General features: G+C 42.6%; 1 protein-coding gene across 1 annotated transcript in view; it reads right to left on the bottom strand.

Moving 5' to 3' along the window:
- RUNX1 (runt related transcription factor 1) overlaps positions 1-23,265 on the bottom strand; it is a gene marked incomplete at its 5' end in the record, with an annotated part of 105,538 nt that overhangs the window by 71,895 nt on the left and 10,378 nt on the right. The window contains one exon of the mRNA XM_008074067.1: positions 21,456-21,612. Within this exon, the coding sequence (XP_008072258.1) occupies positions 21,456-21,612 (157 nt within the window). The remainder of the gene's footprint in view (positions 1-21,455; positions 21,613-23,265) is intronic.

Raw genomic sequence — 23,265 nt, forward strand, 5'->3', positions numbered from 1 at the left:
CATTTACCAATTTAAAATGCAAATGTCCTGTTTTCCCCAAGTTAGAAAGACCAGAATATACTCAATTTCACATGTTTTCATACAAAGGAAGGCAATGGAAAAACACTCAATGAAGGTATGTTCTTTGGCCACAACAAGCCATGATTCCTGATTGTGAAAAATCTCCACCAAACAATTTCCAAGGATTTGTATCCTGTCTGTATCTAAGTCTACAAACAGAAAGTAATAACAAGGGACAGTGTGGTGATGAAGTCTGCTGTGCCTGGCATGGCTTTATAGCCAGTCTCGGCTGACCCGTCTAAAAGTAAAGAAGTAAAGATGCTTTCTGTGGGGTGGTGCCAGGGACCCTGCTCTCAAGCCCATCTTCCCCATCAGCTGGCCTCTCCCCTGGAATGTCGAGATGGATCTTGCTGGGCTTTAGGGATGTGCCATCTTCAGAACATCCTTCAGGTGTGGCCAGGCACCAATCCAGAAGTTTCCCCACTCTGGCTGAAGTAGGGGATTGGGCAGAAGAGGCCTTGGCCAGGCCAAGGGGGCCAAGGGGGGCACATGACGTGGAGGAAGGTGCCATGGCAGAGGGAGACAGGCCTGAGGATACCCACCGGCCAGTCTTTGGCTCCCTAATTAGATAGATATAGGAACTATGGTAACCATGGCCCAGGAGTGGCCGCATCCATGTGGTACACAGCTGGCAAACCAACTGTCCCACAATCCTCACAGCCAGTCCGTCCCTGCTCCGTCAAGCATCCACAAGGATTATTACCTGGGTCATTAAGTTTGAGTTCCAGAGTCAGCCTGTAGGATCTTCTCACTAGGAAGATCCTGCCCTGTGTTACTTCCCCACTCCCTCCTTTTTTGCTTCCCACCTGACTCCTGGCTTGTGTCCCCTGAGTTCTACCCACAAGCCACGGCATTGTGACTTTGAGGTATTTTTTGCTCTAGCCACTCTGCCAGCCCCCAGGCTTCACTGCTCCAGTCCTCACCCAGGTGTTCCTTCCTTCATGTCCGGCGCCGGGCAGTCATTCATTTTCCAGGCAGGCCTCCTTGATGACCACAGTTTACTCTGTGGCTGTTTGGTCTGCCTTATAAGTCATTTCTCACTTTCATTAATGAGGATATCAGAATGAATGTGGTTTTTGGCTGTATAGGCCTAATCTTCCCGAAGGCAGGGATCCTGTCTTAAAGTCCCCGCCCCCATACATCTCAAAGAAAGGCTGAAATGGGTGCAAGTGGGAAAAGGCTTCAGGAGACAGGGAGCGTTTAAATAAAAATTTATTTAATGAGACCCATGATCTCGTTATGTTGTCCAGGCTGGTCTTGAACTCCTGGCCTCAGCAATTCTCTCACTTCAGCCTCCCAAAGTGTTGAGATTCAGGTGTGAGCCACAAGAGGGAGAATTATTATTTTTTAAAGAGCCTTTAAGACAATGCCATTGTCCTAGGCCTGAGCAGGGCCTCTGTGTGTGTGTGTGTGTGTGTGTGTGTGTGTGTGTGTGTGTGTGTGAGAGAGAGAGAGAGAAAGAGAGAGAGAGAGACAGACCGAGAGGGAGAGAGAGAGAGACAGACCGAGAGGGAGAGAGAGAAAGAGGTGGTTCTTCCAGTAAAAGTTGGAAGTTTTGGGATCCCATACAAGTGACTTCACCTCTCCAGATCCCAGTTTTCCAGACTGCAACATGAGGGGCTTCAGGGGTTGCAAACAATGCCACTGTTAACTCTCTGATTTGACCTAAGAGCGCAGTCACCCGGGGTTGCCTATGGCTGCTTGTGGGCGTGGGAGCCGTGTGTCCTTCCTCCCTCTATGTGTTCCTCCTCCCTTCGTTGTCCTCATCTTCAGCAGCTCAGAAAGTTCATGAAAGCACTGTATTCATTCCCTGGAACTGCTGCAATAAATTACCACAAACTGGGTCCCTTAAAACAACAGAAATATACGCTGTCTTAGCTCTGGAGGTCAGAAGTTCCAAATCAAGGTGTCAGCATACTCTCTCTGAACCTTCTAGGGAGGCTCCCTCCTTGTCTCTCCCAGCCTCAGGTGGCTCCCAGCACTCTGTGGCCATCCCTGGCTGGTGGCTGTGGCACTCTTCCCTGTCTCTATCTTTGCATGACTAGCTTGCTATGTGTGTCTTCTCTGTCTCCAAATTGCCCTCTTCTCATAAGGCTATCAGTCATTGGACCTGGGGCCCACTCAACTTCAGGATGATCTTACCTTAACTTGGTTACAACTCTAAAGACCCTATTTCTTATTTTTTTCCATTTAACAACAAGTTAGGTCTTTATTAAAAGTGAGGTTTATCAAAAAAATTTTATGACAAGGAAAAGTGCTTATGAGATAACATACAATTAAACCTATCAACTAAAGTCATAAGTTAAAAATAATAACCAGAACTATAATCTCAAAATTTTAAATGCATAAAAAATCAGAAGGAAATAGGTCAGACATTAACAATTGCTTATAGAAAGCAGAACCGTTGAGTAACTTAATTGATTCTCTAGTTTCTTTATACTTTTCAATTTTCTAATACTCCACAGAGAACATTATTTAGGGCACACACTAGGACTCAAAATCACTTTAAAATAATCAGTACAGAACTTCAAAGGAAAGAATATGATATAGGTCTGTGTCTCTCTTTTATTTTTAAATTTAAATTTTTTTTATTTTAAAGATGTGGGGTACAATTCAGGGTTAGGTATACAAATGTTCGTTATGCAGGTACCCTTGTTGATAATGTGTGCTCCCCCTTCCCCATGTGTGCCTCTTTTAAAAATCTCACTTTATGAAGTCTTTCAGAGGGGAGAAGTTAATTTCAACAAACTATCTAGTTGTCAAGAGGGTGTTAATACAACTTAGAAGGTCATAGGTCAACAATCAGGCAACTGCTAAACATCAGGAAGTCCATGAATGCCCTCTGAGGTGGGAAAGTATGTAAAAACCCTATTTCTCTATAAGGTTATAGTCTGAGGTTCTAGGTGGACATGCATTTTTAGTGAACACCATTTAACCCAGTACAAATAACAAATATTGTAAGAGTTACAATCATGGCTCTCTGAATGACAATTGCTGTATAGGGACCCATGTATTTTTACCTCTGAAACAGTCCTGCTCCTATGGTGGCTCTCCTGGAACCATCTTATCCACAATTTCCTAAATGATAACAAAGAACGGCTATAAAAACATGGAGCCAACCATGCTGCCCATCAAAAGTAGACTAGATAAAAAAAAAAAAAAGTGGTACATATACATGATGGAATATTATGCAGCTACAAAAAAAGGATAAAATTATGGACTTCACAGCAACTTGGATGGATTTAGAGTCCATCATACTCAGTGATCTATGACAGAAACAAAGAACTGAGTATCACATGTTCTCACTCATAAGTGGACCCTGAACATTTATCATAATACATGAAAGTGACTGTCTGTGGCGGGCCACTACTGGGGTGGGAGGGTGGGCACATAACACTAATAAGGGTACCTGATCCCAAACCAGGCAAAGTGACAACCAATGGGAGACACAAATTTTACCTGTACAATGAGCACTTATAACCCTGAATTATACCCCACATCTTTAAAATAAAAAAATTAAAAAAATTAAAAAAAAAAAAATGGCTGTGTTCATAATACTGGCATTGTTAGGTACCGGGAGAACTTGTGAATTTTTAAAAACTGCAATTTCATTTGATCTTCACAGCAATCTCATGAAATAAATAAGATAGGTTTTGTTGTCCTTGACTAATAGCTAGCAAAGCTAACGCTCAGAGAGGTTAAATAATATTCCCAGTCACACAGCTCATATACATAGTAGAACCCAATCTCTGAGCTTTATGCTGACTGTTCTTTGAATTATTGTCCTTGATCTCATACGTTTTTGCCTGTAGACCCAGTGGCACCAGCACCAGGAATCTAGGATGTTCCTATTTGTATCCTAGAGGGAGTACTGCCCAGGAGGCTAGAAGGTTCCCTGAAGCACTCACTGGCCTTTACCTTCTAAGACCAGCAGAGGATTTGGTCAGTGCACAGATGATCTCAGGGCCGAACTTGTGTGTGCTGGAAAAAGGCCACAACTCTCAGCTCCAGAGGCGGCTCTCTACAGGGTCACAGGTAGAAGCCAAGGAACGGGGGAAACATTGAGACTCCCTTTTCCCTCTCATGGACACATGGTACTAAACCATGCTTGAACTTGCTTCCCAAAAGCGAAAATTTTCACTGTACCAATGGTACAAACAATGCTTGACAGTTAGCTGTCACATTTTCTGGCCAGGTGTGGTAGCTTATGCCTATAATCCCAGCACTTTGGGAGGCCAAGCTGGAAGGATTGCTTGAGCCAACTGAGTTTGAGACCAGCCTAGGCCACATAGTGAGGATTTGTCTTTATAAAAAATAAAATTAGCCAGGCATGGTGCTATGCACCTGTAGTCCCAGCCTCTCGGGAGGCTGAGGAGAGAGGATTGCCTGAGTCCAGGAGGTTGAGGTTGCAGTGAGCCAGGATTGTGCCACTGCACTCCAACCCAGATGACAGAGTGAGAGAGACCCTGACTCAAAAAAAAGGCATTTTCTTACTGAGCTAAGTCTGGGCTTCTGGCAAATTTGAGCACTTATGACATTCCCCCTGGTTAACCACAGACTAGCCTACTTAATCAGGAATGAAATTCAACCAAAGTGAGTATTTTGAAATCACTGCCCATCATCATGCTTATTATTTCTGCCCATCATTTTATAAGCAGTCACAAGACATTTCCACCCAGCGAACACTGCCAGGTGGAGCGTCTGGCCCACAGTCACAAGGTTCATGGAGGAGGAGATATTCTGGTAATCTCCCTCACAATGGGCTCTTGTTTACAGCTTTGGGTACAAGGACATTTGCTTATTATCTTCTTATGGACAGAGTGATGACTTCTTCTTCACAGGTGCATGTGACATTTTTCCACTACAGGAAAACCCTGCCTTCCACTTCCTTTGTGTTCTTCCAACCAGACCCGGCACCGCCTTGACAGTGGGCTGTGGTTGGCCAATGGGCACATGTGACAGGACCCGCGGGCTCTGCCCTCCACCCTGCCCCAACCCATCCCTGCTGCGACACAGCCCTTCTTGGCCAGCACCTGCAGAAGTGGGATCTGAGCCCCGGGGCACACGTGTTATGAGCCAAATTCCCTCATTAAAATGACCTGTGGGGCTGGTATTTTAAGTACGTGGGTGTGGAGAACAAAAGGCTTTCAAGTGTTTTTCTCAACAAGCTGTAGCTGGGACAGTGAGGCGGGCAGATTGGCTAACTAACAACAGCCCCAACATGGGCTCTTCAGGACCAAATACCAGGGTAGAAGGAATAGGCTGCAGTAGATAGAAAGAATGCTCCTGTTTGTAGCCTGGAGGCAGTCCCTACCCCGGAGGCTTCCTGAGACCAGCAAAGGCTAAGGTCAATGCACAGATAACCACAGGACTGACCTTCTGTGTGCTGCTGAAAGGTCACGGCTCTCAGCTCCAGGGGGGCTCACTATAGGGTCACAGAAGCCCAGCATGGGAAGGAGCCAAGGAAAGGGGGAACCGCCAAGTTCTTCTTTCTCTCACTCATGGAAATCTGACCTCCACAGCAGCGTCAGTTCTGGCCTGTGGTTGGGTTATGGGAGGACCTCTATTTTAGAAGCACAAACACTGAGAGTGAATAGGAAGGTAGGGGTGGAAAAGATTGTCCCAACGTAGGCTTGGCAGCAGCAGTAGAAGAAAACTTCATTATAAAATCCCATGACGGGCTGGGCGCAGTAGCTCACGCCTGTAATCCTAGCAATTTGGGAGGTCGAGACGGGTGGATTGCTTGAGCCTAGGAATTTGAGACCAGCCTAGGCAGTGCTGCAATACCTCGTCTCTACAAAAAAATAAAAATAAAAAATATTAGCCAGATGTGGTGGCGTGCACCTGTAGTCCCAGCTACTTGGGAGGCTGAGGTGGAAGGATTGCCCTGAGCCCCGGAGGCTGAGGCTGTGGTGATCGTGCCACTGCACTCCAGCCTGGATGACAGAGACCCCAACTCAATCAACCAACCAATAAAATCCCATGATGGTGGAAATTCATGGGGTGATGAGTTAACAGCATGGAATCTCAGGCTCACCCACCTACATTCAGCTCTGCTTACTAGTTGTGTGACCATGGGCCAAGTGACTTAACCTCTCTAGGGCTTCTGCTTTGTCATCTGTAAAATGGGGGTAATAACAGTCATTCCATCTTATAGGGTTATTATGCAGGTTAAATGAGATGATAAAAGGGCAGAGAGAAAGCTCTCAGTAAATGTCAGTTGAATTATCAAGAAAGACATAAGTGTGATTCCACCAAGACCAGAGCTGTGAGAGATCTCGTGAGGGGCTGCGGAGAAAGTGGTCAATGATGACTGAGGGTGAGAGGGGTGTGTGTGTGTGTGTGTGTGTGTGTGTGTGTGTGTGTGTGTGTGTATGCGTGCGTGTACGTGTATATGTGTTCAGCGGGTGATGGAGCTGCTAAGTGCAACTCGAACTTCAAGTTCAAGTTTACTCCTGCCCTGACCCTTGCAAGGTGCAAGTGTGACTTGCTGATATGCTAAGTAAACACGCCAGGCTGAATGATCCTTACTGCAACATATGTCCTCTCCCTTGACGCCATTGTCTCTTCAAATGCCAGGGCAAAATACAAACTGCTTTATTTAGTTGGGAAGAAGTTCATGGGTGCGTCTTCCGGGACACTTGCTGCCGTGACACACTCTCCACTGCAAGGAGGCCGCAGGCCTAGGCTTGATTTGTCTTGACGTTTAGGGCCCTGGGGCTAGTGAACTGTGACAGCCAATTGTGGTCAAATAAAGCCACGACTGGACACTGCAGTTCCGCATGACCCAGAACATACTCCACTTCTTCACCACATCTGGGAAGTGGCTAAACCTCAGGATTGCTGCAAATGTGCATACTGCTCTCCAAAGGCCCGAGGGCGAGGAGAGAAAAACACAGAGAAAAGACCAGGGCTGGATATCATTTCTTGCGCAGGTGTGGAATAACATATTTGAGAGTTTGGAGGCCAGTCACAGTGGTGGCTCATACCTGTAATCCCAGCACTTTGGGAGTCTACTTGAGCCCAGAAATTCAAGATCTGGCTGGGCAACATAGGAAGAAGGAAGGAGGGAAGGAGGGAAGGAAGGAAGGAAGGAAGGAAGGAAGGAAGGAAGGAAGGAAGGAAGGAAATTAGCTGCATGTGGTGGTACACGTCTGTGTTCCCAGCTACTTGGGAGGCTAAGGCAGAAGGATTGCCTGGGCCCAACAGGTCGAGGCTGCAGTGAGGCTTGGGCAACAGAGTGAGACTCCGACTCAAAAAATGTAAAAAATAAAAGTTTGGACCTAGTCACATCACAGCAGTGTCCTCCTATGCCAGTCGGTGTCTGAGGGGTGACCTTCTCACTCCTGTCATGGTTATGCCTCCCTCGGTTTTGTTTGTGGGCAGCCAGTCCTCCTGCACTGGCTCCTCAGTGGACTCTGTTCCTGTCGCGTTCTTTGGGGCAGATGTGGATCCATGTGTCATCTTCTCCTTTTTAAGGCAGTTTCAGGGGATGTGAAACTTGCCTTTTGTCACGCAAAGGAAGGCTGAACACATAAAGGAGCTCTGCCTTGGGGGTCACACTCCTTAGAAAACGCAATCATAATATTTTTCACTCACTTGTGTATCCCTGCAGGAAAACCCATCATGCTCACAATCTTGAAACACCCCAGAGAGAAAGAAAGGAAAAATAAGAGGAAAAAAAAAAAAATGCAGCCTTTGAAAACCAAGAGAGGCAGGAAAGGCTCAAGTTCTGCTCTTTACAAATTTAGGAAATCCCACAAGATTCAGAAAGGTTGCAGGGAGATTTCTCCATTTACAACAAATTGCTCTGGGTCTAATTTTGATCGTGGATAACTACGTATTAAAATTAATAATGTACCCCCAGATTCCAGGAGTAATCTGCACTTGGAGTATTTTTCACAAAGTATTTTTTATTTGTATTTCTAATTTTTCCACTGGAACAACCTAACAGCCAAAATTCATGCTTTTGCTTTTTCTCCCATTTCCTTACCCAAACATTTACCACTATTTTTGACAGTGGAGCTGTATAATTAATTTATTTGGGGATTTCTGAACAGGGTACAAATCCTTCAACTTGCACATAATTTCCTGGTTCTCTAACCTGAGTTGGATTAAGACGTCAGTGTACCATAGATACACTTGTGTGCAAAGTGCCCAGTGTTTGCAGATGTATTTACCGGATCACACCTGCATCCACGCAAGCAAAATGCAGACTGGTGGCCCAAGCTATGGGCACAAGGACAACCCTCCAAAGTTGGCCTGAAAATCAGGTCCTTAAAATATAGAAGTCAGTTTTCCATAGGATGGAAATGAGTTTGAAAGGGTTTGAAAAAAAATAGCTGTTGTACTTGAAGAAAAAGGAAGCTACGCAAAGCCTTTTTTCTAGAGATGTTTTGTGAAAATGAGGTGTCTGAGGTCAAGACAGCATTTTATTCATCTTTGTATCTTCTGTTCCGATGCAATAAAAAAGGTTTGATAAATTAATCAGTGAATCATTCTATAAACTTTCAGTTTGACAGTGAGTTTCTTCATGACGTCTGATTTCCCTCAGAAGGCACAGCTTGCTTTCTTAGAGGTGCAAGTGCTGGGCTTATACTCCTCAACTGCAGGAGGGAGACCTTAGCCTTCCAGAAGGAATGGAAGGGCAGGCCTCTCTCTTCACAGGGAACATCACCCAATCCGCAAAGCACCAGGATGCTCATGCAGTTCTGTATGACCTGCCTCCCAATTTCATATTCCTTTTCTGATCTTCCTTTTTGTGTAGCACAATTCTCTGGGGTCTCAGCTGGGAAGTCAAGCTTTAGCCAAAGACCCTGAACTCACAGCCCTCTCTAGGGCCAAAGCCACCCTGCTGCCTTGTTCTTCCATTCAGGGGAAACCTTTGGTTGACACACCCAAATTCATCAGTCTCTACCCGTCCTCAGGCTGGGCTGCACGGGGCAGGTGACCAAAGGGACCTCCTGGGGTTGGCCTCCTCGTGACCCTGCTTATGTCCCTAGCCTCAAACACACAGCCCAATACCACACAGAGCTGCAGGGAGGCCTGAGGTCCAAGGCGTGAACATTCTGAACAACCCCACCCCCTAGACCTCAGTTTCTGCTCATTAGCCTTGGATCACCTGCTGCTGCAGGTAGGAGGAAGGGCAGGTGGAGGAGAAGATTGAAAAGGAGGAAGCCTGAGGCAAGCTTGAGGTGGGAGCTGCTTTCTAGGAACAGTGCCATTTACCAAAGGGAGTGTCTGCAGACCCCGGCAGCCTCCAAGGAGAAATGAGAGCTCTCAGTCTTCGGATTGAGTTCAAATATCCCTGAGTACCCTCCCATTGTCCTTTCCATTCTTCAATCTGCAAGCCAAGTATCTTTCTACAACTGGTATCTGGAATTAGCTTAAAACCTGTTGGTGGTTCTCCGTTTTATTAAGATCCAAATTCCCAGCATGGACTTCCAGGTAATCCCCGCCCCACCCATTTCCAAGGCCTTCCTGGTGGCCACTGGGGCATCTCTCAGCTCCTCCACAGGCCAGGTGCTTCTCCCTCACTCTGGTTTCTCTGCTTGGATACACTTGTCGATGCTTCCACATGGATGGCCTCCTTGTCACCTGCAGATCTCAACTGAGATGACAATTGGTCTAGGGAGATCCTCTGAACTTTCCCTAGGCAATGCACTGCTGCTCCTTGGCTCCTGCCACATCTATCCTTTACCATGTACTGTCCACTTCGAACAGGGATGGCCTGCTTCATTTGTTCCCCCTCATTAGTCCCTGAAGGCTGTGACTTCCCTGGCTGACTTTTATATCTCCGGGGCTGGCCTAGTGCCTGGCACACAGTAGGTGCTCGGTGCACATCTGATGAATGAATGATTGAATGAATGAATGAAATACCCTCAGTAAATAACCTCAGGAGGTGGGGCAGAGGAACAGTCATAATAAAACAGGAATAGATCCTACACTTCCATCATATGGTCAATGCCCAGTGAATGCTTGTAATTATATTATTATTACACGCACATTGTATTCATGAATATATGAAAGCCCTGCTGTATCTCAGGCATTCTCACTTAACTTGCCATCAAGGAGTGGACCCTGGAAGATAGCATCATTCCTGACTTTCTGACTCAGCAAGACATGTGCTGCCTCCGGCCTGTCCTGTTCCCTTTCTCTGTGATTCCTACTGTAGAAGAAAGAACAATGTCAAGGTGAGTCGTAGCTCTTCTTCCTAAGTCTTGTCACATGCACATCATCTCACTTTTTATCATCCTAACAACCTTGTGAGGCACAGGTAGGTGTTCTTATACCTACTGTGCAGATGGGAAGACAGAAGCTAACACATCTGAGTCCTACAAGTGTGCCCACTCCTGACCCTAGGTCATGCTTCCTTCCAAATTCCTACAGGATCTCACAAACAGATGTGTGTATTTCTATGCTGTTATCATGAATCAGAGGGATATTCAATAGGATACAATGGCTTTAGTGTCATCTAGAGCCCAGGGGTTTGGCCAGAATGCAAGATAACAGTGTAGTAAGATACTTTTCCAAGGAACAGCCAGATTAATCCATTCTCAGTTTATGTGTGACCCAAAGAGAAAAACATGCATGGACATTCACTTACACTTTATGAAAATGCTGAGATACAGCCTTAAGAACAGCTTCCAGGGGAACAGCCAGGAAGTCCTCAGTATGGTCCAAGGCAAGCTGCTGTGGCACCACGACAAAACTGCCCTCAATTTGGGTGGAGACAGCAATCACAGGAAGAATGTGATGCTGCCGGGTGCCAGCCCATGGAGCCCAGTGACAGGACAAAGGGATTATTCTGCTTCATTATTAAAATGCAGTGTTTATTGTTAAAATATGGTTGGGAATTAAAAGGGGCATGTATGAATCATAAATATTTGCATGCTATTAATGTTTGGACAAAAGAGTTGGAGAGGTTAAGTTGGGAGAGCTTCTTTTCCCATGAAAAACAGTGCTTCAAATTACAGTACATATTTAATTTCATTTCTTCCATTGCTAATCTGAAATCTCAGTGCCTGCTGCATATAACCCTTTTGTGGCCTCAGACCTCTATGGGGCCGAGAAATAAGGATAAGGGTTGTATTCCTACCTCAAAAACTCATTTGTTTAGACACAAAAAAAGTAGGACCCTGGCTTTGCTGTTGCTCTTTGCTGTTGCGTTATCTACCCCACAAAGTTAATGTCACTGCATTGGAACCCACCACAGAAAATAACAATCCCTAACCTATGCCTTATCTCAGAGGCAATAACTGTACCCCTCTCTTCCTATAAACAAAGGCAGAATCAGGTTCACACAGATCAAGGAACTTGTTCAAGGACAGACAGCTTGAAGTCAGGGATTCTCAATCACAGGCGATTTGCATCCCCCAAGGGACATTAGGCAATATCTACAGACATTTCTGGTTGTCACAACTGGGAGAGTGGGTCCTCCTGGCCACTGGGTAGAGGTCAGGGACACTGTTAAACATTCAACAACACAAAGGATAGCCCCTCACAGCAATGAATGACTGGCCTAAATGTCAATAGTGCCCAAGTTGAGAGACTCTCCCGTCACTGGAGAATCCAGTAAAGTCCATGTGCTGACTACAAGGCTGTACTGCCTAGAGCAAGGGTCCTCAACCCCCCAGCCATGGATCAGTACTGGTCCATGGCCTGTTAGGAACCAGGCCACACAGCAGAAGGTGAACAGTGGGTGAGCAGAACTCTGCCTACTGTCAGATCAATAGAAGCATTCGATTCTCATAGGAGTGCGAACCCCATTGTGAACTGTGAATGTGAGGGATCTAGGTTGTGATGCTCCTTATGAGAATTTAATGCCTGATGACCCTCCACCCTGTCCATAAAAAAACTGACTTCCATGAAACTGGTCCCTGATGTCAATAATGTTGGGGACCGCTGGCCTAGAGTAAAATAGCCTAGGAATAATTATTCGTTCACAGACCCTTAATGAGTACCACGTGTCAGGCACGATGATCAAGACACTGACGATACCACATGGAACTTTTCTAGTTAAGGACTGGATCTTTTGTTTTTTGGAAATTCCTGATAGAGGCCTGGCGCGGTGGCTCACGCCTGTAATTCCAGCACTTTGGGAGGCTGAGGTGAGAGAATTGCTTGAGCCCAGGAGTTCAAGACCAGACTAGGCAACACAGTGAGACCTCATCTCAACAAAAAATTAGCAGGGCATGGTGGTGCACGCCTGTAGTCCCAGTTTCTTGGGAGCCTGAGGCAGAAGGATCAGCTGAACCCAGCAGGTTGAGGCTGCAGTAGACATGATTGTGCCACTACACTCCAGCCTGGGTGATGGAGTGAGACTCCAAATCAAAAAAGAAAAAAAGGAAAAAAGAAAAGAAAAGAAAATGCCTGTCAGTCCACCTCCTGGGAGCTTCTGGGCATATCTTCATTTATTTTCCACAGTGCTTTGGTCCCAGTACCTCTGCAATCACCCCAGCATGCCACAGCTGTCTTTGAGCTCTTTTCCCTATGACTTTCCTCCCGAGCACATCTAGAACAACATGAGTTCTGCACAGTTCATGGCTCAGATGCCATCCATGACTCCCATTTGGATAGTTAACCCTTACCAGTCACAAATGATTTGACATACAACTGATCTCTATGTCAAATCTGGGAGCCATGACTTTACAGTGCAGAGCTTAAAACAAGTACATGTATACATGGGGCAGCAAAGTTAGAAGTGAGGGTTTCCATGCAGCCCCAAAGCAAGCAAACAGACAAACAAAGCAGCTGCAGTCAGACTTATTCAAGAAATTCAACCTGCAGCAGACTCTGCCTCGATGCAGCAGGAGCACTGAGGGGAATCTTTGATCAGACTTTTGCTTTCAAACCATCTTTTCCTGAATCTCAGTATGAAAGCAGGTGATGGTGAAACTAACATGTTGGGGCAGGTGAGAGAAAGCTCCGGAAGAATCCAGCCATCTGTCTGCCTGTGGTACCTGCAAACCCAGCCTGAGGGCAGCAAACCCACAAACCTTGGTCCCTTCTCCCCTTCTATGCATGGCCTCTATTTATACTTCGAGAGTGTAGACTGAGCTCTTTGTGGTGTCTGGAAGTCGTCTGTCAGTGACACACAACCAGAACTTTCGTTTTACATCAATTCTTGTACCTGGATTGGTAGATTCGTGGTCCCTCAACTGAAGCATTCAGGGAAGTGCATCAAACAGCCAGCAGAGAGCTTGATCACTTCTACTGTCCCTGTGTACCTGAACCTGTGTGACACCTGTAGGGGACTCTTCCTGGAGGAGCTGCCCTACTCTGAGGCCCACCCCTCCTGCAGCTTCTCCTTCAGCCGCCACGTGGTCATGACCTGGAATAAATCCTAGGCCGGGAGGCAGAGATGCGGAGATGTAGAAGTGTGCAATTCTATGCATGCAGAACACTGGTATGTTTTCACTTAAAAATTAAAAAAAAAAAACCCAAACTCTGAACATTCAGTGATGTTCTCTCATTTTATTTTTTATTCTGTATGAACTTTTAAAAATAAATTTATCAGCAATTTTGTAGGGAGGCAGAAAGTGTCAGGAAAGAAGGGTAAGGGAGACATTTTGTAACTTAGGATACAAATGTGCTGCTAAATCAGGGTTCATCAGTCTCTGTAAGACTGACATTTGGGTCTTTGTTGGGGAAGGCTCTCCGGCACATAGTAGGATACTTAGTGGATCCCTGGCCTCTACCTACTAGCTGCCAGTAGCCCTCTCCTAACTCAGTACATAACAACCAAAAGTGTCTGCACATATCACCAAACATACTGTCAGAGTCAAGATCACTCCCAGTTGAGAACCACTGAGTGAGATTATCATCACAATTGATCAGCAGTTGGATAGTGGCTTCAGATAGAATGACAAAGGCAGGAGACACACCATTTAAAGAGGCAGACAAAGCCTTAACATGAGTTTAGACTGGCTCTTCATTAATTATAGATAGATAGATACATAAATACATTCAATGGGGACCCTAAAAAAACTGGAATTATTTTTTTGGAGAACAGGCACCTCATAGTACAGGCTTCCCCCGCTAAGTTAGGGTTCTTGGAACCCATCGACATCGGCTAGCATTGTTGTGAGAGGCTGTGTTCAGCTTCGGTGAATTTTTTTTTTTTTCCCGTATATTTCAAGGTGTTTGTCCATTTTATGATGGGTGATTTACCAGTGCACCTGCAACACTCAGTTCAGCAGTTTTTGAGCAAAAAGAGCATGACCCCCATGCCCCACCCTCCCTATTCACCCAGTCTGGCCCTGAGTGACTGTTTTTGTTTTCCCAGATGAAAAATGTCCTCAAAGGGACAAATTTTGTCAATGTGGAAGAGGGGAAATAAAAAACAGCAGAAGCACTAAAAGGCATCAAAATTGACAAGTTCAAAAACTGTTTTGAGCAGTGGAAAAAGTGTCTCAGCAGGTGTATTGCATCAAGTGACTAGTACTTTGAAGGTAACTGAAGTTTAAACATAAGAGTAAATACAGAATTTTTATAAATAAAATCCAGATTTTTATGGGTCTCTCTCGTAGATAGATGATAGATAGACAGATAGACAGATAGATAGATAATTCGTACTGACTGTCTCCTATACAGTTATTTCAAATAGAATAAAAGAAAATATTTGTAAAGACCAAAAACCAATGCCTTGGGCAAACTAAAGTTTTTCCACCTTTAAACAGTCCCATCCCTCCCTGCCTCATCTGCAGAGATCTGATAAGAACACAGATGACCAACTATGCTCAAACCGCTTGTATTCCTGTCCATTATTTTTGTTTGCATAAGGCGACTCAATTAGGACCACACACCACCCCTGAGGGTGTTGGCCAGCCCTCCCATTAACTGGATGGGAGATTCCTCGGGCCAGGTGATGGGGGGAGGTGGGATAGTTCCATAGATGGTGCTGCTGTACATTCTTAATGATGGTCTTAAATCTCAAGGTAAAAGCAGGAAGTAATCGAAGTTGAAAAATAAACAGGAAATTTACTTACATCTTCTTTGAGAAAACACAGCTTAAATGACTCCTAAATGAATGCTTCCTTATTGAGAAAATCAGAGGAAACATATTTTGAATCTAGCAGCAGAATGACCATGAGCTTTTCAAAGGAAACTGTTGGGATTACTCTATGATTTATGGGTCTTCAACGACCTGACACCCTAGCTGGAAAAGGTTCGGTGACGTCAAATGGAGTTCCTGAATGGAATGTTCTGCCCAATATAAGCTCACAGAGGCTGGGCAACATGCTGGAATTCCAAATCAGTGCAGTGCAAAGTGAATGCCATCAATTGCTTATTTCTCAACACAGATCCAAATACATCTCTGTTGAATGTGAGACTCGCATCAATACCTGTGATAAAGGGTAGTCATAGTCTGAAGCCCACTAACAAGCATTTACAAATTCAAACTTTAAAGAACTGTCTCTCATGCCCTGCTAGGGAGCCAACAAAACAGGCACATTTGAAGGTATTCATACGTAGCTCATTAAATCCACACTGTTCACTTATTAATTTCTGTTAATTGCTTTATTTGGGCTTTAGATGAGAAGATGTTGTTAGCATGAATCTACTCTTCAAAGATAATTTGGTCCAAGAAGTCTCTTGGTGAAAGTACAGATGTTCTTGTTTCTCTCTCTCTCTCTCTCTCTCTCTCTCTCTCTCTCTCTCTCTCTCTCTCTCTCTCTCTCTCTCTCACACACACACACACACACACACACACACACACACACACAAGCTAAGAATCCAGCAGGGCCTTCAAAACCATGTACCCTCTCCATATTGACAGTACACGGCTATTCATAAACATCTCTTTACTGATCCGAACTTGTTTCATAATCATCAACAGAAAGAGACAATACAACATCTCTCCTCGTCAACAAGTAATTTCTGCTTAAAAATAAAAAAAACCTCAGAAACACAGAATATGTTCTTCCATAACCAGTCCTCTCCACCTTCTCTCCACCTTCTCTTACCCCTCGCCAACCAGCACAAAAAGAAAATACAAAACTGATTTATTAGAACCAGAGCAGTATTGCAGCCGTTGGCTGGGTCACTGTTTATGTCTATAATGCTTGCTGTTGAAACAGGAAGCTCTAAAAATCACTCAACCATTATTTCTCTCGGAGGCGCTTTCTGATTGATAGTCTTCTGTCCTGACCAAAAAGAAATGTCTCCACCAAAAGTTAGCCGGCTGGCAAGGAAGGGGTTGAGGATGGGTGGAGAGGAGCTTCTGCCCATCAACTGTAAAATATTGTTCATACAAATAGCCTCAATTAAAAAAAGCTGTCTGACACCATCAGCAATGCCTAGCACTTCATAAAATCAGCAAGAAAACCATGAAGGGATAAATTGTGAAACTGCTTGTTGCAAACACAAGCAGTTTTCAAGAAAGCTTTTCTCTTTGGTCCTTGCCATGGCTGGGCCACCCCAGGCTTTAAGCAAGGCAGGGAGTGACTTGCTTTAAGAAAGTGTTGCTATTCTTTTATTGGCAGACATAAAACAGAATAAGAAACCTGATCTCTAGAGAAGAATTCTACGTCAGATCACAGATGCAGCTTTTGACCTGCCATGGAAAGGAAGTATTTGCTGGGGCTGGCTGAGGCTTGGTGTATCAGAGGCTGGGTCTTCTTCCATCCATATTTGCCCACACTGAAATCTGTTTTCAGATTTAAGTATAAATATTATTTTAAAGTGTAGATTAATAACAACAGGGAAAAAAGGATAAAAATGTGAGAGTTGATTTTAATAGACTCCATGTCTTTTCCTTGTGTTCTCTCTAGGAGATCTGATTATCAGCTTATATTGTGAATGTTACCCGTGAAACAGTTCTGGGGTTGTCAGATAAATTCTTCCTTCTCCTATTAAATGAATCTGTGGTTGAACAGAGAATGACTTGGATTCTAGGGTAACATTGTGAGTCAGACCATCACTCGATAACAACCACTGCATAAAGGCACGTCTCTTTTCATTTAGAATACCAGTAGTTTCTCCCTTTTCTAAATTTGCCTTCTCTTCATCTCGACCACAAACTTCCACTTGTCTGAAAGGCAACCTCCCCATAGTTTCCCAAATAATGTAAAATAACTTAGAAATGAAAATGCCTTAGGTAACCAACATTCCACAAATATGCAATAGCCCAGATTATGACAGGATAAATATTATGTCTGGGAAGGCATCCATAGCAAGAACATACTGAAGGAATTTCACTTTCTAAAAGCATTGAGAAAGAATACTATTTTGAAAGTGGGCAAGATTAAAGTTGCCAGGGAGGTCAGTATAAACACAAATTCCAGCAAGAATTAAACCCCGTCCTGACAGGCTACAGACCACTTGACCTCACAGGGCTGGGCATGGAATCTGCATTGCAACTCTGCAGCTGGGGCCTGATGCATGCACTAGACAAGAGACTGTCCTTTCAATGACAAAACAGACCCTCTTTCCTTTCCAAATGATTACATGCATGTATACCTGATGACTGTCCAAAGGCCTGGACCAGCAGTTTGAAAGGGATTAGTTTCCTAATTATACTATCCAGGTCCTGGTTATAACAAAAACAGGTGCTACCAAAACAGCACAGGGTACAAGAAAATGTCTACCTCATTTGTTCATTTATTTATTCATTTTCCAGGTATCCACTAGTTATTGCATAGTGCTAGGCCAGCTCTCCATGAACAATGCAAAGTTCCAAATTCACAGATTCTTGGCCTGGGGTCCATGGAAGATCCACAGACAAACTCCAGCAGCCTGGAAACTAAACTTGTACATGAAATTGTGTATAAGTGAACATGTGCATTTTTCTCCCTTGGGAAAGTCTTCCAAAGGATCTTCAAAATTATCTATGATGTTCCCAAAAGATAAATATGTGTGTGTGTGTGTGTGTGTGTGTGTGTGTGTGTGTGTACACACATATATATTCTGAAAAAAATTATAAGAAAATTTGCAGTGGATTATCTTCCCCCATTTATGATGAGATTGATGATGCAGTCTGGTAGATTTCTTCTTTGTTTCGAAAAAGAAATAAGTAAAGCTATCTTCATTGATTGATCGATTCTTTTCCAACTGATTAAATACTCCAACAGGAATAAAGTACTCACAGATTTCATTGCTAAAATTTCTTAGATGTCTCCCAGCTGAAGCCATGAAATACTTTCTTGTAACTAAAAATATTGGAAGCACCTGCATCAACTGCAAACTGATGTAAACTGCTGAGTGAATGAATCTCACCAAAAAGAATTCCCCTTTGACCCTGAACTTCGATTTTCTGGAGGTGACGGATAGTCCCAGACCATGTGGTTAAAATGTGAATAGTTTGGAACAACAACCTGTGTGCTCACATGACCTCTGGGGTTCAGTCTGACTTTCCAGAGCTGTCTAACTCTCTCATCTCCCGGGAACTGCTATCTCTTCTTCCATTGTAAAGGAGCGGTCAATTTACATGGCGATACTGAATCAAAGGGAGAGACATTCCAAGAGGGAGATATACCCTGAACAAGATTTAAACTGCCAGGGAGAAAACAGAGGGAATGGAAGAAAAGGGAGAAGGTTCAGGCTGCCGAGGGGCCAGTGTAGTCAGCAAGGCCGTAAAAGCCGGACAGGCAGGTTTTCCCAGTTGCAGGCTGAACCCGAGGTTAGGCGCTAGGATCCTGGACATCAGCCAAAGCCCAGACAGATCAGTTTTATAGAACAGAGAAAAACCCTTCCACGTTCAACCTCTGGCAATTTCTATGAGATTTACGATCCCCACGGACTGGCAGCTGGTAAAAGAAAAAAGAACTTCCCTTTCTACCTTTCATTTTGTACCAAGTACCAGGCCCTTGGAGAATCCATCAGACCAGTGGCTTTTGACAGAATTCAAAATTGGCAATGAAAGTGTGGATGAGCTAAGAGCCAGGACCTTCTGGGCCACTGCGTGGTGTGTCGATGCCAAGGATATATTTTCAAAAACAGAAAATGAAACAGTAGTCTTAAGATCACAATAAAATGTAACGAAATTTTTAAAGGATAAGATTCAGTGATGAAGATTAAGACTAATTGTCAAAATTAGTGAGAATCATCTGCTCTCTTTCTAACGGTAGTAAATTGCCAAAAAAAAAAGAAAGAAAGAAACAAATCTGGCAGGCTTTGATGCTGACACTTACTCTTGAAAGAGCAAAATCAAATTGTATTTTACAACTACGGAGAAAATTATGACACAGAGTCAAACCGGGCCTCCAGACAGCTCATTTTGTCTTGGAGCACTGACCATTATATATATGCACATATATATATATATATATATATATATATATATATATATATACACACACATACACACACATATATGTACTACATACCTCTCTCTTAAGACCAACAATATACACAGTAACTATAATTGGGTAGAATATTCAAAAAGGGTTCTTGTTTTTTTTTTTTATTGCTTATATCACTGGTGGAAAGGAGAGCTTGTTCAAAACAAATATTGTCCATGTATGGCATTTCAATTAATTTTCTTGTTCCAGGGTATGAGAAGACAGCCCAGCCTCGGTTGCAGCTATTTTACTTTTGGGGGTTTGTGCAAACTCAAGAGCATACTGGCATGAATCAGGCAGCTAAATGCAAACAATCCACACCTTGGGGAAACAGTTCACTGTTACCCAAGTAAACACAAGCACCTATTAGTCACCCACTCAAAACAGAAATGGCCAATGAGGGATGAGAGATCAGCCCTCAATGCCAGAAAAGAAAGCATGCTGCTTTCAAAACCTCATTCTGTATTATCACCAATTTACTGCACATTGCCGGAAAGCCACTACTGAACTTCTTATGGGAAAATGTCACTGGCGTGGACGATTAAACAGTTTTCAAAACTCTTATAACCAAAACCTAACACATAGACCCGCAGAAATACATATTATGATGATAATACTTCCACTCCTGGAAAAGCAACCAAATGATATTCAGCGATTGATTTCTAATTGTAAAAATCAACAAGAATTGAATTGAGAGTGTTAGTGAGGCAGATGGGTACGGGCCAGGCTGTGGGGCCTTTGTTTTTTATTGGCTTCTCACCCACTCTGCCAAAGCCTTCAAGATGTTTTCTAAATACACATCTCTGAATCATAATGTAAATTCCATTTACGGAAAGGTGGGGACTTTTAATATAACAAGTGAACCCATTTAATGACTTATGCTTTTATATCTTATAGCATCACTCATGCTTTCAATAAATGGACATAATTTTCTTTGCATCACCCTATTATTAACACAGTACTATGAACATATATTTTCAATCACATTATATAAGTTTTTTATTTTCTCCAGCAATGGTTTTATTATGAAAATGCTCCAGACAGCTAGGATAGCAAAAACAATAGCCAAAATCAACACACATTTACCCCTCTTCCCTTGCCGACTAATCAAAGTCCCTGAGAACAAAGATTTTCTTTTATTTTTAACTGACTTTACAAAGAGTATTGATTACTCTTATGTTTAAATGTTCTTTGGCTGGTCCTTCTATTTTTTCCAATTTGAAAATTATTGTTACTTAGGTATTTATCTCAAGTCTCTTTGTTACATTTGAAATAACTTTTATTTGTAAGTTTATTCAATACTCTATTACAAAAATGATTTCTTAAAAAACCTACCCTACCTCCTTCAATTAGACTGTTAGTACGTGTCACTGTTTATAAAATATGACTTAGGTTCTTACAATATAGATAAAGTATAATACTTGAAAATAATTGAAAACCAAGAAAACTGCAATGAATCGAGGTGCCTCTTTCTGCTCTAATAATTTGATAAGCTAAAGGCAAAGAAAAATCAAACTATACATAGAGCTGAACTAATGCAACAGTTCCTTGAATAATCCAGTCTCTAATATTATTAGTATCTAATGTTAACCAGGCCCAGTCCCTGCCCCCAGATAATAATTAGGCATTCAAAAGAAATATAGAAAGAAGGCCATATTGCCATCAATGGTACTAACACTATTTCTTCATATGTTACCCAAAAAGGCAATCTTGCTTGAAACCATGTTTCAACATTATATTCTAGAGATACCTGAACATTATTAGAAGTGAACATTTGAAACTCTGTCACTTGTCACAGGTAGTGCATGGATCATAAATCAACAGTTTCCATCAAACAAATTTTGTATTATTACCAAAGAGAGAACCCCCATTGCATAATCTTAGTTTCCGTTATGGCAAGTTTTATATTTTTACATATTAGTAAAAAATTTTAAAGTTTCTTTAAAATTCACAATTCACGTCTTGCATCTTTCAGATCAGCCTTAAACTAATTCAGTAACAATAATGCAGACTTAGATTCTGCTAAAAATATTAAACTTTAAGTAAATATTGTGTTAAAGCTTGCGTTGCCATGAAACATGTGCTCCAAGTTCAGTTTTGACAGATACATACCTCTTCCACTTCGACCGACAAACCTGAGGTCATTGAACCTGGCAACCTGGTTCTTCATTGCTGCGGTGGCATTTCTTAGCTCGGCTGAGTAGTTTTCATCGTTGCCGGCCATCACAGTGACCAGAGTGCCATCCGGAACATCCCCTAGAGCCACCACCTAAACATCAGATGGGAACAAATGCAGACATCAGGAATGTTATGCGTACACTTCTATCTGCATTCATGTCATAACTATTCTAAAATTAAGTGCTAATTTTCAGGTTGCAGAGGAATAGTAATTCAACAAAACAACAGAAAACTTATTGCTGGGTAGCCTTACTTTTTATTTTGTTATGCATAATCATAAATAAATTTTGAAATAATAAAATTTTTACTAAATTCAGCTATGCCACAGAGCACAGTTGGAATAAGACTCATGATAGCAAGGACTTTAAGAAGCTATGCCGTCTCTTCTTAATTCCTCTCATCTGAGAAACAGAATATCTTGTGTTTGTAAGTTTATAATCGAAACCATCTTTTGTTTGCTCAAGTCTCCACTGATGGGCCAGACAGGGCCCAAACTTTACTTTTCGGTGTTTAAACTTACTTTTGCTAAAATTAAGTTTCATCTTTGCTGTAGTTTCTTTAACAACTTAAAAACTGTCCTCTTGTAGGTCATCTTTGACACCCCTTACTTGCTTCTATTATCTTGAGTGTCACTAGCAGTGAATTCTAGCAGGCAAGAAAAAAATATCAGAAATGTACCCTTTGCTTATTACTAATTGCAAAATCAACAGACCCCAGAGAAAAGGGGCATTCACTTTTATGCACCTTCCTCACTTCAGGGGTGGAACTGGGCTGCATTTTTATATCTGAGTGAGTTCCAAAGGTGTGTAAACTATATCATCATAGATGATTGAAATTTTCTCCAAATGCAGTTGATCTTGATGAGGAATTTCTTTAATGTAATTGAATATGTATGGATTTGTTATTGGGGCAGTTGAAGAAAACGGGTGGATAAAAACTTTGATATTCAGGTAACAAAAAATTAATCTCAAGCTAAAATACTCCGAAGAGCATGGCCTGAAGATGTTTTGAGCAATTGTATCCATTTCTTGGTTTTAACCCTTTTAACCCATCATTTAACCCTTCTAGAAAATATTTTCTTGCTCTAGACATTTATTATTGGCTATATTTCAATTGTTTCTAGTTTTCAAAGTAGTCATAGAACTTAAATAAAAATGCCCCAAGTTGTATTTATTCTTATCATTTCTGACATTCTTTGTGGTACTTTCTCAGTCAGTAGTGGAATTTGTATTACTTATTCCAATTATATAATCATTTTTTGGTTATTTTCTATTTGATAATAATAAATTATTTCTTAAGCTACCATTATTATTCCTTCCTATGCTCTTCCACCTCCCATTTTTAACCTAGTAATTGCTGCATAATTTTTGTAGTACCTATATTTTCAGTCCTCTTTCAGTCTATATGTAAATAAGACTGTCATTGACTCACTTGTATAATATCACAGTCACCTTTCTCAAGATTCCCCTCTTCACTGTCTGCTTAGTCATGACCCTTTCCCTGTGTCCTTCAGGTAACTGTCTATTGTTTTTATTCACTACAACTGTGTCGGTCCTTGGGTTCTAAAAAGCACGACAGAGAAAATGATCCAACTTGCTTTGAGAGGTAAATGTACTTCCAATCCAACACAATACCAAGATAATCTATTCCGTGAAAATAGGCATTTCCCTCTATTTTATCCAACATGCACAGTCAAACTGTGGGCCTTTTATCTCTTTTTAATCCTTTCATTCCAATTGTTGGA

This window comes from Carlito syrichta, unplaced genomic scaffold, assembly GCF_000164805.1.
Source record: "Carlito syrichta isolate Samal-C Ts95f unplaced genomic scaffold, Tarsius_syrichta-2.0.1 Scaffold316292, whole genome shotgun sequence".
NCBI lineage: Eukaryota > Metazoa > Chordata > Mammalia > Primates > Tarsiidae > Carlito > Carlito syrichta.